Source organism: Zymoseptoria tritici, chromosome 7 (genome assembly GCF_000219625.1).
Source record: "Zymoseptoria tritici IPO323 chromosome 7, whole genome shotgun sequence".
In the NCBI taxonomy this organism is placed as follows: domain Eukaryota; kingdom Fungi; phylum Ascomycota; class Dothideomycetes; order Mycosphaerellales; family Mycosphaerellaceae; genus Zymoseptoria; species Zymoseptoria tritici.
In genome coordinates, this window is record NC_018212.1 from 2549083 (window position 1) to 2564138 (window position 15056).

Consider the following 15056-nt stretch of genomic DNA (forward strand, 5'->3'; position numbering starts at 1 on the left):
TTTACTAGATCCCTATATATCGTAGGCCCTAGATCCTTAGCTATAAGTTAATTGTTCGTAATACTAGTAGCCTATGCTATAAGGTAAGGACTATATAAAGGGTAGTAGTTAGTAGGCTCGTCGGGGCTATAGAGATAGTACGTCTAGCTAACGTTCTTACAACGAGTGTTAGTGTAAGGCTATCGTCTTATAATATCCTTAGCTCTGTTACTAGAGCCGACTTACGCCTCTCGATTACTAGGCAATTAAGATAGTTATATCGTAGTAGCCGTTCGTCGCCCTAGTGTAGAACTAACGACCGGAATCTTAGCCTTAACAATAATATCTACCTTTAAGTCCACCTTGCTAGAGCGATACTATAACTCTAACTACTTAATAATACTGCCCTAGCTATGCTCGTTCTTCTACGGAAACTATATATACGAGCGGACGGCTAGCTTAGAATACGACAGACTTATCTTTACGCGACTAATAGCGATCTTAAGGTCTATCGCCGCCGACGAGATCTAGTCTTTAACCAAATACGCCGCTATGTCTTAGTCGTTACTAGAGCTATATTAAGTATCCGCCTATAGCTTACTTCGTCCTTAGCGTACGTATAAGGCGACCGTAAATTCGAACGGTATGTCGTCTACTTCCTCTTCCTTATCGACACGACGACGAGCTAACCGCGCTAACGAAGGAGGATAAGAGCGGCGAGCAGTAGTAGCGGACCTCTAATATAATAGCGGCGGCGGTAATAATACTCTAGCTTTATCCTTATCCTTATCCTTATCCTTATCCTTATTCTCGGCATTAACACTAACATCTATACGCTTCCTCTTGCCGGTTATTACTATAATTATACGAGCAGCCTTCTTAGTAGCCCTACGCTGCCTATTAACCTCCGCCTTCTTCGCTCTTACTAACTTCCTCTTATTATCCGCGGCGAGCAGATCCTATAGATATTCCTTTTGCCGAGCGGCGAGAGTAGCACCGATAGACTCGACTTCCTTATTAACGGCTCTATCGACTTTCTTATTAGCAGCTCTATCGACTTCCTCTTTATACTCCTTAATCGTACTTAGATCTACCCTCGATTCCGCCTCTTGCGCGCGCGCACTAACACGACGACTACCTAGCTTTAACGCGGCGATAGCTTCCTTACTATAAGGCGTTCGCACCGGCGTTCGTACAGAGCGACGAGGACTCGATTCGTCTTACTAAGGGCTCGAAGGTAGTATAAACAGAGGGCTCGATAGCGGCACTAAAAGAGACGGCATAGCGGCGGCGATAACAACACTTCAAAACGATAGATAATAGTCTATACCGACGACATAAGAGCATAGAGACAGTAAGGGTGAGATTAGGGCAGGGTGGAGGACGCGCGCACCAAAACAAGGTGAGCGCGTTCTCTAGCTTGCCCGTGTGCCACCTAATAATTCTAGCGTTCTAAGATTGGCTGACATGGCACCACTCCAAATCACAAACGGCATCACTCCAATCACGCTCGTGCAGAGAGCTGTGCGTGGACCGACTTCTCCTGACGAGCGCACAAAAGCAGCAAAGCATCCTGTCCCAATTCTGCTTCCTTCAACAACACACTTCACACGAGTACCATCAAGATCCACTCAGTCATCATGAAGATCACACTCCTCTTGTCCATCCTTTCCGCTTCGGGCGCTCTGGCCGTCTTGGTCAAGGACGCAGGCGAGCTCGGCTTCGAGAGTGAGTGAGCATTTGAGTCCTGCAGGAGCTCGAGACTGTTCGACGGGAATGCCAGAAAATCTTGCTCTGCGTCGTGTCCTTACCGTCTGCACTATGGCTGACTTGGACAGGCGGCGTGGGAGGAATGCGTATGCTGGAAGCGCGCGAGGAACGCAAGTCGGTATGCCAACACTTTTCGCCAAGAAGTACTGCTTTCGATGGACTGACGCAATCATAGTGCCAAAACAACGTCGATTGCAACGGAGGTTGCAACGCACACCCATGCGCGGGCAATGGCGTCGTGAGTACCAGGTCGCAGAAGACGAGCACCGTCATGGTCTGGCTCGAGACGTTGCTGATCATTTTGCTCTCTTGCTATTCAGGGCGAAGACGTTTGCTGGAATAACAAGTGCTGGTGAGTGGCGAACGCCGCAAGGCTTGGTTGAGACAGTCCTTGTCGTCCTCGACTTTGATATTCCTCTCGCAATCTTGACGCTTTGGTCGATCTGCTGCTGACACTCTTGCTTCGTTCGCCACAGGTGTGGTGTAGGTCTCCATGATTCATGCCTTCTCGCCGATGCTCGACCGAATCTGACCTATCGACCATAGGTTCAATTTGTGAAGGACTACTGCAGCTGGTAAGCAATTTCTCAAGCCGGAGGCGGAGCCTCACTCCTGCTTGAGTACCCAGGAGTTTCCAAGACCTTACTGACTTCCCTGACTTTCTGTTTAGCATGTAAGAATTCTCTGGAGCACCCTCGGCTTTGTCATATTTGACCAGCTCCTGATTTGACGACGCCAATGTGTTTGAGCCTTGCTAACCTCCTTCGAGCTATCAGCAACAAGCCATAGACGGTTCTCCTCTCCTTTACACTCCATCCTACTCATGACACCCGCTGACGAGTCTGCTTCGTTTTCTCATTTGCCGCCGAGTGAGTAGGCTTCGCCTCGACCCTCAGCGCATGCTAACAGACAGCAGAACGAGGGCGAATTCCCAGGCGGACAAGGCTTCTGTGAGTCCTCCGAAGGGGACAAGACCTGCTGCAGGCGTGAGAAGGCCTCTCCGCTTGCTCCAGGTCTTGTATCCGCGCCAAGATTATCTTTCTTGAACTGTTTCGCTGACCTGAACCTTCGGCGTCTTCCACTGCGGTGAGGAATTTTGCTGCCGACATGTTACAGATCTGGTCTCTGACTTTGGACACAAGTTCCTGTTCCGGGAGAGACAGGCAACGGGTAAGCTTGGTGGCAGAGAGTTCACGTCGATCCGCTGACACTTGAACGTACGCTGACCTTGTTCCAGACTCTGCGACGCGGTAAGCAACCGAACGGCAGCCATCGAACATATCTTGACTGCTTTCTTTCCCACCCGATTGTCCAAGTCAAATGCTGATATTCGCTGCCGTGAAAGGTCCTCGACCCTTGCAAGGCTTCGTAAACGGAAAACATCGCGGCACTATGTGCTGCTTGGGGCCGAGAATCTCATTGGTCCTGAGATGGTTCGCTGGTGGATATTGGAAGGCTGTGAGAAGGATGACTGCTGGGTTTGTGGGAACGAGGCTGGCAGAGGTGGGTGGGAGGAGACTGAGATCTGGGAATGGGTTCAATTCTTACTGTCTTTTGGAGTCATCTCTGGCATTGTGGAGTGCACCATTTTGTGGCTGGAATGTTTGGTGGATGTGTGGTCGAATACAATGGTGCCTTCATCTCGCCTGTCCAGTCTTGACGTCCCTTCTCCGTGCGTTTATGTCTGCTCCAGGTTCGCATTCGTCGTTGCTCTCTTCGAACGCAAACGCAATGGCGTGCGGTTAAAAACCTCTTCTGCAACGCCGAACGATGCACTCCAGAAATTTGCTACATCCTTCTCTACTCTGCAATCCCAACATACCCTTTCAGACCCTTGATCCGCTCGCACCATTGTCGCACATTCGGAAGCTCCTCCCACTGAAAGCCAGCATCACGGGCCATATGCGTGTAAGCAAACAAAACAACATCCGCCACAGAGACTCCTCCACCGATGAACCATTCTCTCTTCTCCAGATACTCACTCATTAACTCCAACGCCGCCTTCGCCTTCTCCGTCAATCCCGGCAGTGCAGCCTTCTGCTAATCCGACAGATTCGCCTCGCCAATATACTTGATCCAGATTCTCACTACAGCAACTGACGGTTCGTGACTGTACTGCTCCCAGAACATCTACTGCAGCATCTGCGCATGCTCGAAAGCGTCCGTCGGGATGAGATCCGTGCCGGTCGCGAGGTAGTAGCCGGCGGCATTGCTCTCCGGGAGGAATTTGTCGGTGCCGATTTGGAGGACTGGCACTCTGCCGTTCTTATTAACCTGCTGGAGGAACGCTGGAGTGCGAGTCTCGCCTGTAAAAGTGTCGTATTCGATGAGGCGGTCGTGTTTCTGACCGGACAAAGCGGCTGTGAGTCGGACCTTGTACGAGTTTCCGGAACTGGCTTGTTGGTGGAGGACGAGGGATTGCCGTGCTGGCGACATGATTCTTGGAGCTTATGTCCGAACTCGTGCGTACTAATTTCTCGGAATCGTGGACTGGGAGAGACTGCGGGAGAGAAGGTAGGATCTGGGTGGAGGTGAGGTCGACAAACCAAGCGCTGCCAAGCCCGGTGGCATGAAGGCGGGCGTGCGGCTGAAACAGATAAGGCATAGCAATTTGGTCGCGGGATGGACACGAACGATGATTATACCTGACGCAGAACGTTCATATCGTGTATCAGGAGAGGAGCCGACGTCCTGCCAGCGTTGAGGGTTGACTCTATGGCTGCTTTCGAAGAGTGTCTGATAGTTAAGCCATGGTTTTTACGGACAACTAGAACGGATATCAACAACAACACAACAACGGCGAACAAAGGGAAAACGATATTCAATGAAAAGAGCTTGGAACACTGGTTGAGACAACTTTGATTGTACGTATTGAATCTATGCATACGTACTGTTGTTCATGACCATACTCTGTCTCGAAAGCCACTAGCACTGTTTGTAAAATGCAATGTACTCTCAGTCGCCGCCATTGTTCTGACACCCATAATCCCTCATGAAACTTCTTTCTCCGTCCGGCTGGCTATCGACCAAATGCGGCCGAATCCTTCATCCCAGCATAACCAATCACCGACGTGCAGCGCCCAATCGCTATCTTCAGCTCCTCTTCCTTCTGCAGATTTGCTGTCCAAGGCGGCGATATGCAGTAGAATGAACCGACTGAAGGAGACCAACGATAATTTAACAATTTCCCGACTATGCTTCACAGGGCGGACACCAATCTGGGTTCTGTCGCTCGAGGAGCTGCTCGGAAGCAGGTAAGTAGTCCTCATAGTCATTGCTGTATTCAGAACTCCTCAGTTTCAGATTCCCGACGTGTACGTAGGGATGCCGGACGTGTATTTGGGATCCGCAGGCGAGTCAATGGGGTATTCGCAACGTACGGGCGAGAATGGAGCAGGAGTCGTGGGCGAGTACACGGGACTCTTGGGCTTGTATTTGAGACTCGTGGGCGAGGATTCGGGACGCTCGAGGGTCGCATCAGGAATCAGCGAGTCGTCCTTGCAGCCATTGCGGTGTTCGGTACTCACGGGCGTGTGTGTTGGTTTCTCGGAAGAGGATACGGGACGCTCAAGCGACGAATCTGGAATCGGCGCGTTGTCCTTGCTGCCATTACTTTGTTCGGAACGCTTGAGGGGCGGCTTGGGAACCGGCAAGACTTCCGTGGAGGGACGCTTGCCCTTGTACAATGGCGCTGAGAGACCATGCGATCCGAACCAGGCCTTGCGCTCGTCCAGATCGATCTCAATATTCCTGCTGCCGATGATGTCTGCGCCGATCAGGATAATGCGATCTGCTCCCCCGAAAAGGTGGACTTCCTCCTCGACTCTGGCTAGAGCGTATGCACCTTTCGCGTCCTCTACGGGAAACAAGAGGACGACAGTTGCGAACTCCGTGCAGGTCCCTGAGCCAAAAGCGCCAGTAAGCTCGAGAGGCTCGTTCATGCGCTGGATGGAGGCGTCAGGATAGTTCTCCACCAACCATTGTTTCGACGCTTTTGTCACACAAGAACCCGTGTCGAGGAGAGCTCGGATCGTAGGACCATCCGGATGCGATTGAATCGAAATGAATGGGACCCCGTGCAGGCGCCATTTGTCCCCGGACTTCATGATCGGTTGGAAGTCTTTGAAGATAGGCTCCATGTTAATGATGCGCTGGGAGAATTTCTTGGCAGTGGGTGCGAGACCTTGTGGGGCTACCATTGGAAGCGATGGTGCGATCATATTGGGGTTTGCCGTTGGTGAGGGGGATTTGAGCTTTGCCATCGTTGGTTGCTGGTATCCTGTCGCGCCGGGATTGGTGTAGCGAGCGTAGTTGAGGTGGAGCGGACGACCACCGTACGAGTAGCCCTGCAACCTCATGATCGCAGTAGTGGCGTCGCCTTGACTTCCGAACTGAACGACACCGGCTCCACGATGACGGCCATTGGCTTTGTACTGAACTTCGGCACGCTCGACTATGCCGATAGTCTGGAAAAGCTCAACGAGGTCGTCGTCGCTAGTGGCCCAGGGAAGCTGTTTCATGTTAGATATGTAAAGATATTCGTGGCGTTTAGGAGATACTCACGTTCTTGACGTAGATGATGGCGTTGGGCTGACCTCCACCAGAGACCTTATTGGTGAACGGGTTCGGAACGACGTTGGCGTGAGCAGCCGGAGCAACTGAAGAGCCTCCGCCATCTTGATGATCACCGTATTCACCGCCGTCTCTACCGCGTCCTCCTTGGAAACTTCCTCCACCATTGCTGGAGCAAGGAGGAGGTTGGGTTTGAGGCTGGACACTCGGGGCAGCAGAGGTGTTGTTGCTGCCGAACGCACTTCCATTAGATTCAGTAGTCTGGCCGAAGCTACCGGCTTGTCCGTTGGTGTTGCCGTCTCGTCTGCCCTGCATGTAGTCTTCGACCCTCAATTCCTCAAAGCTCTTGTTTCGATAAGGCTGCTGGGAGGTGATTGACTGGTAGTGGGCCGTCTGATTGGTAGTGCCATCTTTCTCGGTGAAAAAGATGATTGGGCTGCGCTCGGTTGCAACAGGACTGTCCCGCAAACGGCCTCCCTCGGATCGTAGCGTCTCCAGATCCAAAACTCCTCCGCTTGCCAGATAAGTTCTTCGCAGGAACAGGAACAATTTCAGATTAGGATCGCAGAGCATTTTACTGATGCTTGGACCCTCGGCCAATGTCCACAACGGTGTCCCGTTGTAGGCGGAGCTAGCACCGAGGATGGTGACCCAGGAGCGTCGTTCGATGTCTTCGGGGCTTTGAATTCCCATCTGATCCAGAAACGTTTGCGCTTCTCCGAAATATTTGAGACTGTCGAATATCTGTCGCAATCTCTCAACCTCAACCTTCAGTTCGTCGTAGCGCGAGTGTTTGAAGCCAAGCTCGATGAAGGCATCGTGCGCCTGCTTCATGTCGCGCAACAGGTCCGCGGCACCGGTGATCAACGCCATAGCTGATTCTCGTTCCCCCGACGTACAGTCGTGAATTGCGCGGATGAGAGATTCCGCCATCAGCACCTTTGAATGTCCACACCGTTCCATCTCTGGTATTGCAAAACTTGCTGCAACAGCTTCGGTTTCGTCGAGATTCTTGCACCTGTACTGAAGCCATTGCATCAGCGGGTCCCGCGGCCTGTCTTGTTTTGCCGTCCTGTTTGGAACTGCTTTCTCGTCTGACGCTGCCCTCGTCTCCGGCGCAGGCTTCTTGTCGTACATTGGTTCAGGCGCGCTTTCCTTCGCACGGAAAGCCAGGTCGACCGGATCACCCATCGTAGCGATTACAAAGGCGAAGTCCAACGAAGGTATGTTCGAAGATGTTCGGGAGAGAAAGTTGAAGTCGAGGTAAGGCTTCGAATTCGAGGTCGAGAAATGTTCGGCGCTAGAGATCCTTAGCGCAGAAATATGTGTTGTGACCTGACTTGTCTCGTGAATTGCGCGCGACACGTTCGGAGAAGGCTGAGACTTTCCGAAACATCCGGGAATGGCCGTGTGATTGCACATTCTTGCCGCCGTACAAGGCTGGTACCGTCAGTAAATTTAGAGTCAATAGCACTGCTCGGGACAATCAGAAAACATATCGTTAGCCAAAGCTGTCTGTGCTGTCGCCTAGGGTCACTCTTTATTGGTTCGACGATACGAATATTTCCATTCGTCGAAGCGGGGGTTAAGACATGATTGCTCGTCCCCGTGTATACTTCTCGCCTTCGCGCTGTGTATATTAGGACGGCTGCGAGAAACCGGATGCCGCGAGTGTGTTTGCCGTAGCGAAGCATGTCTTGTCTCCTTCTATTTCGAAGTTTCATGCCATGGTTCCAAATCGAGGTTTGTGCTGTTCGCCAAAATGCTTTCCATGGTATTTCGAGGTCGGCCACGGTCGTTTGCCAAGATGATTCGCGGCTGGACCATGGCGAATTGTCCGACGTAGAGCTGCACGGAGTGATCACAGGCCCATGCGACCGAAAGCACGCATGGTGGTCAGCGAGACTGAGCACCATGCCATGCTCTGCCGTTCATAGGGCCGACCTTGCGACGATAAGATGTAAGAGCTAGTGAGAAAATTGTGTCGACTTGCAATGGTCTAGATGCTGCTCCTTGCTCAAGAGGTTTAGGCTGCTTGCCAACCGATCGAAGTTCTGTCAAATGATATTAGCTTTCTTGTTACGTTGCTACAATGCCTTGTATAAGATCGCGGTGGCTTCGGATTGTCGCTAGTTTCCAGCCATTGGTTCATTGTCCGCAGCAAAATCGGTAGCTGGTACCAGTACACCGTCGGACTCCTCCTCGGCGCATGCCTATTCATGGGTCTTGCTGCAACGACCGTTCTGGTTCGAGGGATGGCGCCTGTCGGCAACATTGAAGGCCAGCATCGAACCATTCTTGACCTTACCAGTTCGGCCCTCGTTGCGACTCGAGCTCCGCGCTGCGCAGCGTAGCCTTCTCGCGGCATCACACAAGCCGTGCGTAGACGTCTCCGTGCGAGCGAAAGTAGGCTTTACATTCGACGCCGCTGACAACGATATGTCCCTTCGTCATGATGTCCCATCCGATCAGGACATCACGAGGGCAGTAACTGGCAGCCCGGACCTCGTGTTCAATCTCAGCTAGAACTTCCCTCCCTTTCCCGTCCTTGACTGCAATCAACAGGATCAGAGTTGCAATCTCGTCGCAGCTAGTCCGGTGACCACTAAAGTCCACAGACCACAGAGGCTTGGAGAGAGTCCGGATGGTTGCGTCGAGATAGTGCTTGACGAACCATACTTTCGCCACGCATGATGCCGTACAGCCACTGTCTAGCAGAGTTTTGGTCCCGGGACCTTGCGGTGAAGCATGGACCATAATGTCAGGCTTGCCGCACCCTTCCCACACATATCCTGTCGCGTTTTTGACCGACTTGTCACTGGATTTGCTTATCTGAGTAGTTAGCATCAAAGTGGATTGAGGTTGTCCAGATCCCGATTTCGCCTTGGACGGGTTGAGGGTCCCGCCGGCAGAGGAAGAATTCGCCAGAGGGGACTGTGACTTGACACTTAAAATACTCTCTTAGGTGGTAATGGCGAAAGAAGGCGCCGCAGCTCCGGGCGATCGATCGACACGTGTCGGTCGGGGATTTTGCTCGGTGGGGATTCGATCTCCGGGAACAATGTGTGCACACGTTCGCACAGCGCTGTCTCAATGAGGTGGATAGACACGTCCGTATCCCCTCCTCCCGTCAGGCGCGCTTTCTGCAATAACTCTAACAGTCTGAGGTTCGGATCGCGTAGCAGTCCTTCAGCAGTTGGGCCCTCTGGTTTCGTCCACAACGGAACGGCATTGAAGACGGCGCTACTTCCAAGGTAGACGACTTGCTCAAAGCATCGCAGGCCCTTGGGATCCTGTGCGGCAGTCATGTGGTCCAGTATCGTTTGCGCTTTTCCAAAGAAGGCGGCGTGGTTCCAGTGAATGCGCAGGCGTTCGATTGCGAGAGCGAGCTTCTGGTATCGCAAATCTGTTGGGCCTAGGTCGACGAAGCGACTGTTCATGCTGCGCGGCAGATCTTCAGCAGCAACGACCATCGTCACGCCATATTCTGCATCACTCTTTTGCCATTCACCGACAAGGCGGACCACGCTTTCCACGGCCTGCACTCTCGTATATCATTTTATTAAGAGCATCTGCATTCTGAAATTTATCGCGGCAGAGGCTCTTGAGTAAAGTCCCACGTGGCCGATGACGGACTGACTTCTCTGAACTGCCTGCTCTTCTGGAACAATTTCAACCGTTTCGGACGGGCCCGCCATAACTCTGGGATTGCTCTTCGTGGCGGCCGGGATGGTGAAGTGAAGGACGTGTGAGGATATCAGAGTTTGCAAACGCCCACAACGAAAATTCCGGATCCATAGGATCTGTTCGTGGCTTAAATCCAGAATGATTGGCTTGTGAATCTTGGCACTAGAGCCTGCGCCGGGAGCTGCGCACGACAATCTTGTGGGCTCGCACTTGTCCGTTTGGCGATCGCAACGCTTCCTTCATTCTCCGTCCGAGTTTGTCTCTTGCCCGCCAGGTCCTCAGACACAATATCTCGCAGACGAATGCACATCAAACATCCTACCGACGCAAACCGTTGCTTCTGGAACAACTCGAAGCGCATCGATATGAGCGACATGTGGGTTCCGCCGCAGTCCGCAACAGCACCAATATCGCCCCGACAGCCTCTAGCAGGACTTACAGAGCCCGATGCCATCTACCTGCCCGGACCAGACAGCCACCTCTTTCTTGAAAGGGCATACAAGAGCTACTTCATCAAAGAAGTCGAGCGTGGAGCTCTGGGATTTTGATGCTTTGCTGGTCGTTCTACTCAACGATGCTCTCAATGCCTGCGCGGACGAACTCCGCTTCGACGGATGATTTCTTCTGCGACAGGCGCCTGAACTGGACTACCATCGATTCGAGCCACAGGCATTTCTGGCGATGACGCCACGCTCAGCAGAAGAGCGCAAGATCTGGCGCAATTCTTCGTTTAGCTAAAAGGACAACATGTCAGTCGCTAGAGAGTCGTCTACTTCTTTTACGAGGATGACTCCGGTGCTTCTAATCTGGACAGTGAGCTTGAAGACCAGGCCAGTCTTTGCGGAAGAAAAGACATATCCACGACCCTCGGCTTTTGTGCCTACGTATTCGATCACCGTGGCCGACAAGACGGTCGCAGTGCCCAAGTAAGCTGCTGCCGCGAGGAAAGCAGAAATCCCGGGTCTGCTGGGCGTCGAGATTGACATGTTTGAGAGCCTGTTTGTGCTCAAAAACGCAGCAGAAGCTCGGGAGGGCTGCGACTCCTTCGTGGGCTGGTCCATAGCTGGGGCATGGGAGCGCTCAAAGGCAACCTTCAAAGCCATAGTCCACGACGAGCATACACTGGCACCCGGAGAAGGAGAAGATCCGGTCATTCAGCTTCTGTCGGCGGTTTAAGCGTGCGCGGCAGGCGCATAGGAACCCACGGACGAATATGAGGTTTGTTACGACGCTGGACTTGTGGAAGTCTGCTTTGGCGAGTTACAGTCGCTTTATGGCCCAGGAAGAGGATCGCGAGAATGGCTCGCGGAAGGATTTCACTGCTGACGGTGATACGAGTCATGACGAGGAAGTGCCAATGCCGGCCTTGAGATTGCCAGATGTAGCAGGCTCGAAGATCTCCGACAAGGTCAACAGCGACGGAAGTGAAGAGAAGGGTCCATGGCTAGAGCTGGCAAGTCCAAGCCAGACGAACTCTGATCACATTGGCGATGACAGCGGACATCGTGGCATCGTGGCGGAGATAGAGAAAAAGGGAAGATCACGAAGAGAGTGACGAGGGAGCGGGTGAAGAATAGTTCAACCGAGGACAGCTCATCTCAGCCGAGTACATGAGTTCCGTTGGCGATGAAGGCGAAGAAGCACCGGAGGTCGGCAGTGATGCCAGCTCCAACGAGGTCGAGGAGGTGCCAACTATTCCCAGTGGCGGGTGTCGTTGTCTTCAACAACGCCAATCAGAGCACCACGGGTTGGATCATCCCTCGCGACAGACGCATGTCAAGCCGAGCTCAGCTCGAGCTAGCGCTCTCATCTTGGGTGGTTCTGGGTAGTCCCTCTGGACACAATCTCGGAGCAGGAATGTTGATTGCTCCGGCTGCCGCATTCTCCAGGACTTTGACCGACGCGAGAGCGCAATTCAGCAATCGTTGATTCCATTCATCATTCGTAGCCCGTCAGCGATCATCGCCCGGAGAGCTTCATGTCCGGCCTTCCCTTTCTGCACTTGCTCTCGACGCTTCACATTCGCATACAACTCCGACGATTAGAACGATTGACGAAGATGCTCAATGCCGTTAACTCGAGCTCATTCAGATCCAGAGAAGATTCTCGGCGGCAGAGCGCCATGTTTGCGGTGCGAGTGGCGCTTCCTGAGTTTGACTGTACATTCGAGTAGTGCAGGTAGCCTCGAACATCGCTCTTTGTTGATTCTTGCTTGATCGTGGCGTATGAGATGTGGCTTCGACCACAGACTGCTTGCTTCCCATTGACGAAGTGTCGGTCAGGCTTGATGTACTACTGGCTGCTGACTCGTCATCTGCAGATAGACATTCATGTCGTGGTCGCCGGTTGAGCTTCGCTCAGTGAGGTTTCCAATGTACCATGGCTCCCAACGCAATTCTTCATCTCAGCCTGATAGTCGGTGCCCTCCAAGTCTCCTCCGGCTTCCCACCCAAAATCCCTTCCACAACCTCACTCGTGCTCCACTCCCGTCCATCTACGAGCTCGCAACCTCCGTCCCAATGATGAAATGCAACCGACAAACATCTATACGGCAGGACCTCCCTCGCCAGTTCCACAATCGTCTCCGCTCTCTCCCTGTACCTCACCTCCCTCTCCGTCATGCCCTTCACCCTTCCATTCCGTCGCAGATCCGTCCCGGCAGCAACGAGATACCACTCATCCACTTTGAGGAAGAGGTGAACAGATTTCAAATTCGGACAGTACGTGGACAGCATGCGGAGTTCAGCACACTCCCGGTCCATATTCAACATATCCACAAACTGTCTCGAAAACCTCTGCGTGAACGGCGCTCGCAAATCTGAGACCGAGACATGCAGCTGGATGTGAGTGAGACTTTGCAGCAGTACCGAAGTCGGATGCTTCGTCACACCACCCGGCGGAATGAGCGCCACTGCAGACGCTCTGATGTCGGCACAGTTCAGCACCGCTAGATTCGAGCGGAGGAATTCGTGCTTGGCGATGGCGTAGAGACGTGGATGGCAGCGGAGTGGGCCGAGCAAGTGGCGGAGAGAAAAGTGGATGTCGCCTGGAATCACTCCCGATGGGTAGGAGAAGACGGATGTGACGGCTCTGGAGCTTCCTGTGTGGATCATGGCGAAGGAGAGGATGAGGGAGAGGAGTTCGTCGGAGAGGCTGAGGAGGGAGGCGGGTGGTGGAGGAGCGGGTGAGGTGGCATGTTGGGTGGGTGGAGCGGAGACTCTTGCCGGAGATGAGAGCGATGAGGGTGCTGGCGGTGCAGAGAGGGATGGCGGATTTCCTCCCAGCGCCGAGAAGTCCCAGGTGGGTGCAGACCAGGACACCGCGGCCTCCAGCCGACTGCCGAGAGCGGTGGTCAAGGCTTCAGCCATCGAGGCGGAGCGGAGCGGAGGAGGAAAAAGAAGCTGAGGTCGACGGTTAGGTCCTCTTTCTGATGGCTGAGGTTCTGGGATGATGTTGTGTATTACGAGGATGCATGTCCGAGGATGTCGAAAATCTACCCCGCAGGGATATGTCTATAACAACCTATTGACCGCGCCCGTGCACACGCCCAAGCTCAGAACCTCCGGAGGATGCTGGATCCACACTGTTAGCCAATTACCGGTGCGAGTCGCGACTCGCTGTTACTGTCGCGTTCTTACCGTAGGATACCTTACCGTCGCCGTCGCTGTCGTTTTAAGGGTAGTAGATAGAAAGTTAAAGGAGTTTCTCGCGCTCTTATTAGCTATACGTTTAACAGCGGCAATAACGTTTTTAGCTTCCGTACGAGTCGTTTGCGTAAGTAAGAGATGTGCGTAGAGCGTGCTAGTAAATGTCTACCTTTAGACTATAACTATCGTTCGTTTATTAACATTACTGTCCGTTTTGTTTATTACGTTATATCTACTATATCTATAGTGTTCTTACTAGCCGGCGCCGTCGCCGCCGTCGCTCCTACCTTCCGTCGTTTCTTTAGTAGGCCCTTTACTATAGAAGGGCTAGCCTCCGGGTTATATTGCCCTCCTTACGCCGACGGTAGAGGTTAGTATAGATTATTTAGTATTGTCGTTACCGTCGTTATTACCGTCGTTATTACCGTCTTCTTCTTCTTTATAGTCGTCTTAGTAGTCGTTATAGAGCTTCCTACCTTAACCGCTACTACCTTCCTTAATGCTCGCTTCTTCTTCGTCGGTAGTAGTAGAGCTACCGGTATAGGCTCTAAGGGTGTTATTATTGTTGTCGCGGAGTCGGTAGATTCGAGGGTAAGATCGATATAAGGCCTACCCTTAATAGGCTCTAATTTGACGTAGAACTAGCTTAAGGGGAAGCCCTTATCGAGTAGTCGTTACGTAAGCTATAGTAGAGGTGTTTTATTAGGAAGTTCTTAATTAAAGTGCTCTCGTATAGCGAGTCTTACTACCTCCTTACGCACTAATCCGGCTATATAGTATAGTATATTAATCTACCTCTTCTAAGTACGTAGCTTCTCGTCGTAAGAAGCGTTGCGGCGTTCGAGGCCCTCCTCGATATTATATATAGCTTAGCGGATGTCGTAAGTAGCCTCGGTAACCGTAAGTCGGTAAGCTTATAGCGGTTTAATATCGTCCTTAATGTTACGCGCGAAGTAGTCCGTTAAGGCGGTATTAAAGACTTCTATACCTTCGAACTTACCTATGCTTATAAACATAAAGAGCTAGCGGTCCCTATGCTCTTGTTTAATGTAGTTAAGAAGCTTATACTAGTACTATATGTACGTATACGGAAGGTTGCTCTTACGGTACGCCTTATACGTACATCTAAGGTCGTTAGTTAATAGCATTAGCGTAAATCCGTCCTACCTTAAGAGCTATATCTAAGCGCTAATCTCCTATTATATACGCTATAGAAACTAAGGTAGCTAGTTACTAAGCTAGTATAAAGGACCTTTAGTTATAATTAGATAGACTCGGTGGCCTTCGCGCTTACGCTCGTTCGTAGTCCGTTAGTCGAATTAGACGTACTTCTACTCGTAATGTATAGCCGTACTAACGAACGTAAAGTTAGCCGCTATCTATAGCTTCGTATCTATCTTA

The 15056-nt window shown here is 52.0% G+C and overlaps 4 protein-coding genes across 4 annotated transcripts; 1 reads left to right on the top strand and 3 right to left on the bottom strand.

Annotated features, from left to right (window-relative positions):
- Positions 1-1619: 1619 nt before the first annotated feature.
- Positions 1620-3003, top strand: MYCGRDRAFT_94851 (uncharacterized protein; the record flags this gene model as incomplete). Its single annotated transcript, XM_003850885.1, has 7 exons — positions 1620-1707; positions 1925-2101; positions 2296-2324; positions 2420-2422; positions 2666-2699; positions 2866-2919; positions 2987-3003. 7 exons carry the CDS (start codon positions 1620-1622, stop codon positions 3001-3003), a joined length of 402 nt encoding a protein of 133 aa, XP_003850933.1.
- A 3044-nt stretch (positions 3004-6047) lies between these two features.
- MYCGRDRAFT_28783 (uncharacterized protein) lies at positions 6048-6369 on the bottom strand (the record flags this gene model as incomplete). Its single annotated transcript, XM_003850900.1, has 2 exons — positions 6048-6260; positions 6313-6369. Coding segments are annotated over 2 exons (270 nt in total), but the record flags the coding sequence as incomplete, so codon positions are not given.
- Positions 6370-8688: 2319 nt separating this feature from the next.
- Positions 8689-10384, bottom strand: MYCGRDRAFT_94853 (uncharacterized protein; the record flags this gene model as incomplete). The annotated part of the gene is made up of 3 exons (XM_003850899.1): positions 8689-9153; positions 9279-9860; positions 10331-10384. 3 exons carry the CDS (start codon positions 10382-10384, stop codon positions 8689-8691), a joined length of 1101 nt encoding a protein of 366 aa, XP_003850947.1.
- A 1662-nt stretch (positions 10385-12046) lies between these two features.
- MYCGRDRAFT_110300 (uncharacterized protein) lies at positions 12047-13376 on the bottom strand (the record flags this gene model as incomplete). The annotated part of the gene is made up of 1 exon (XM_003850898.1): positions 12047-13376. One exon carries the CDS (start codon positions 13374-13376, stop codon positions 12408-12410), a length of 969 nt encoding a protein of 322 aa, XP_003850946.1.
- Between the last annotated feature and the right edge of the window lie 1680 nt (positions 13377-15056).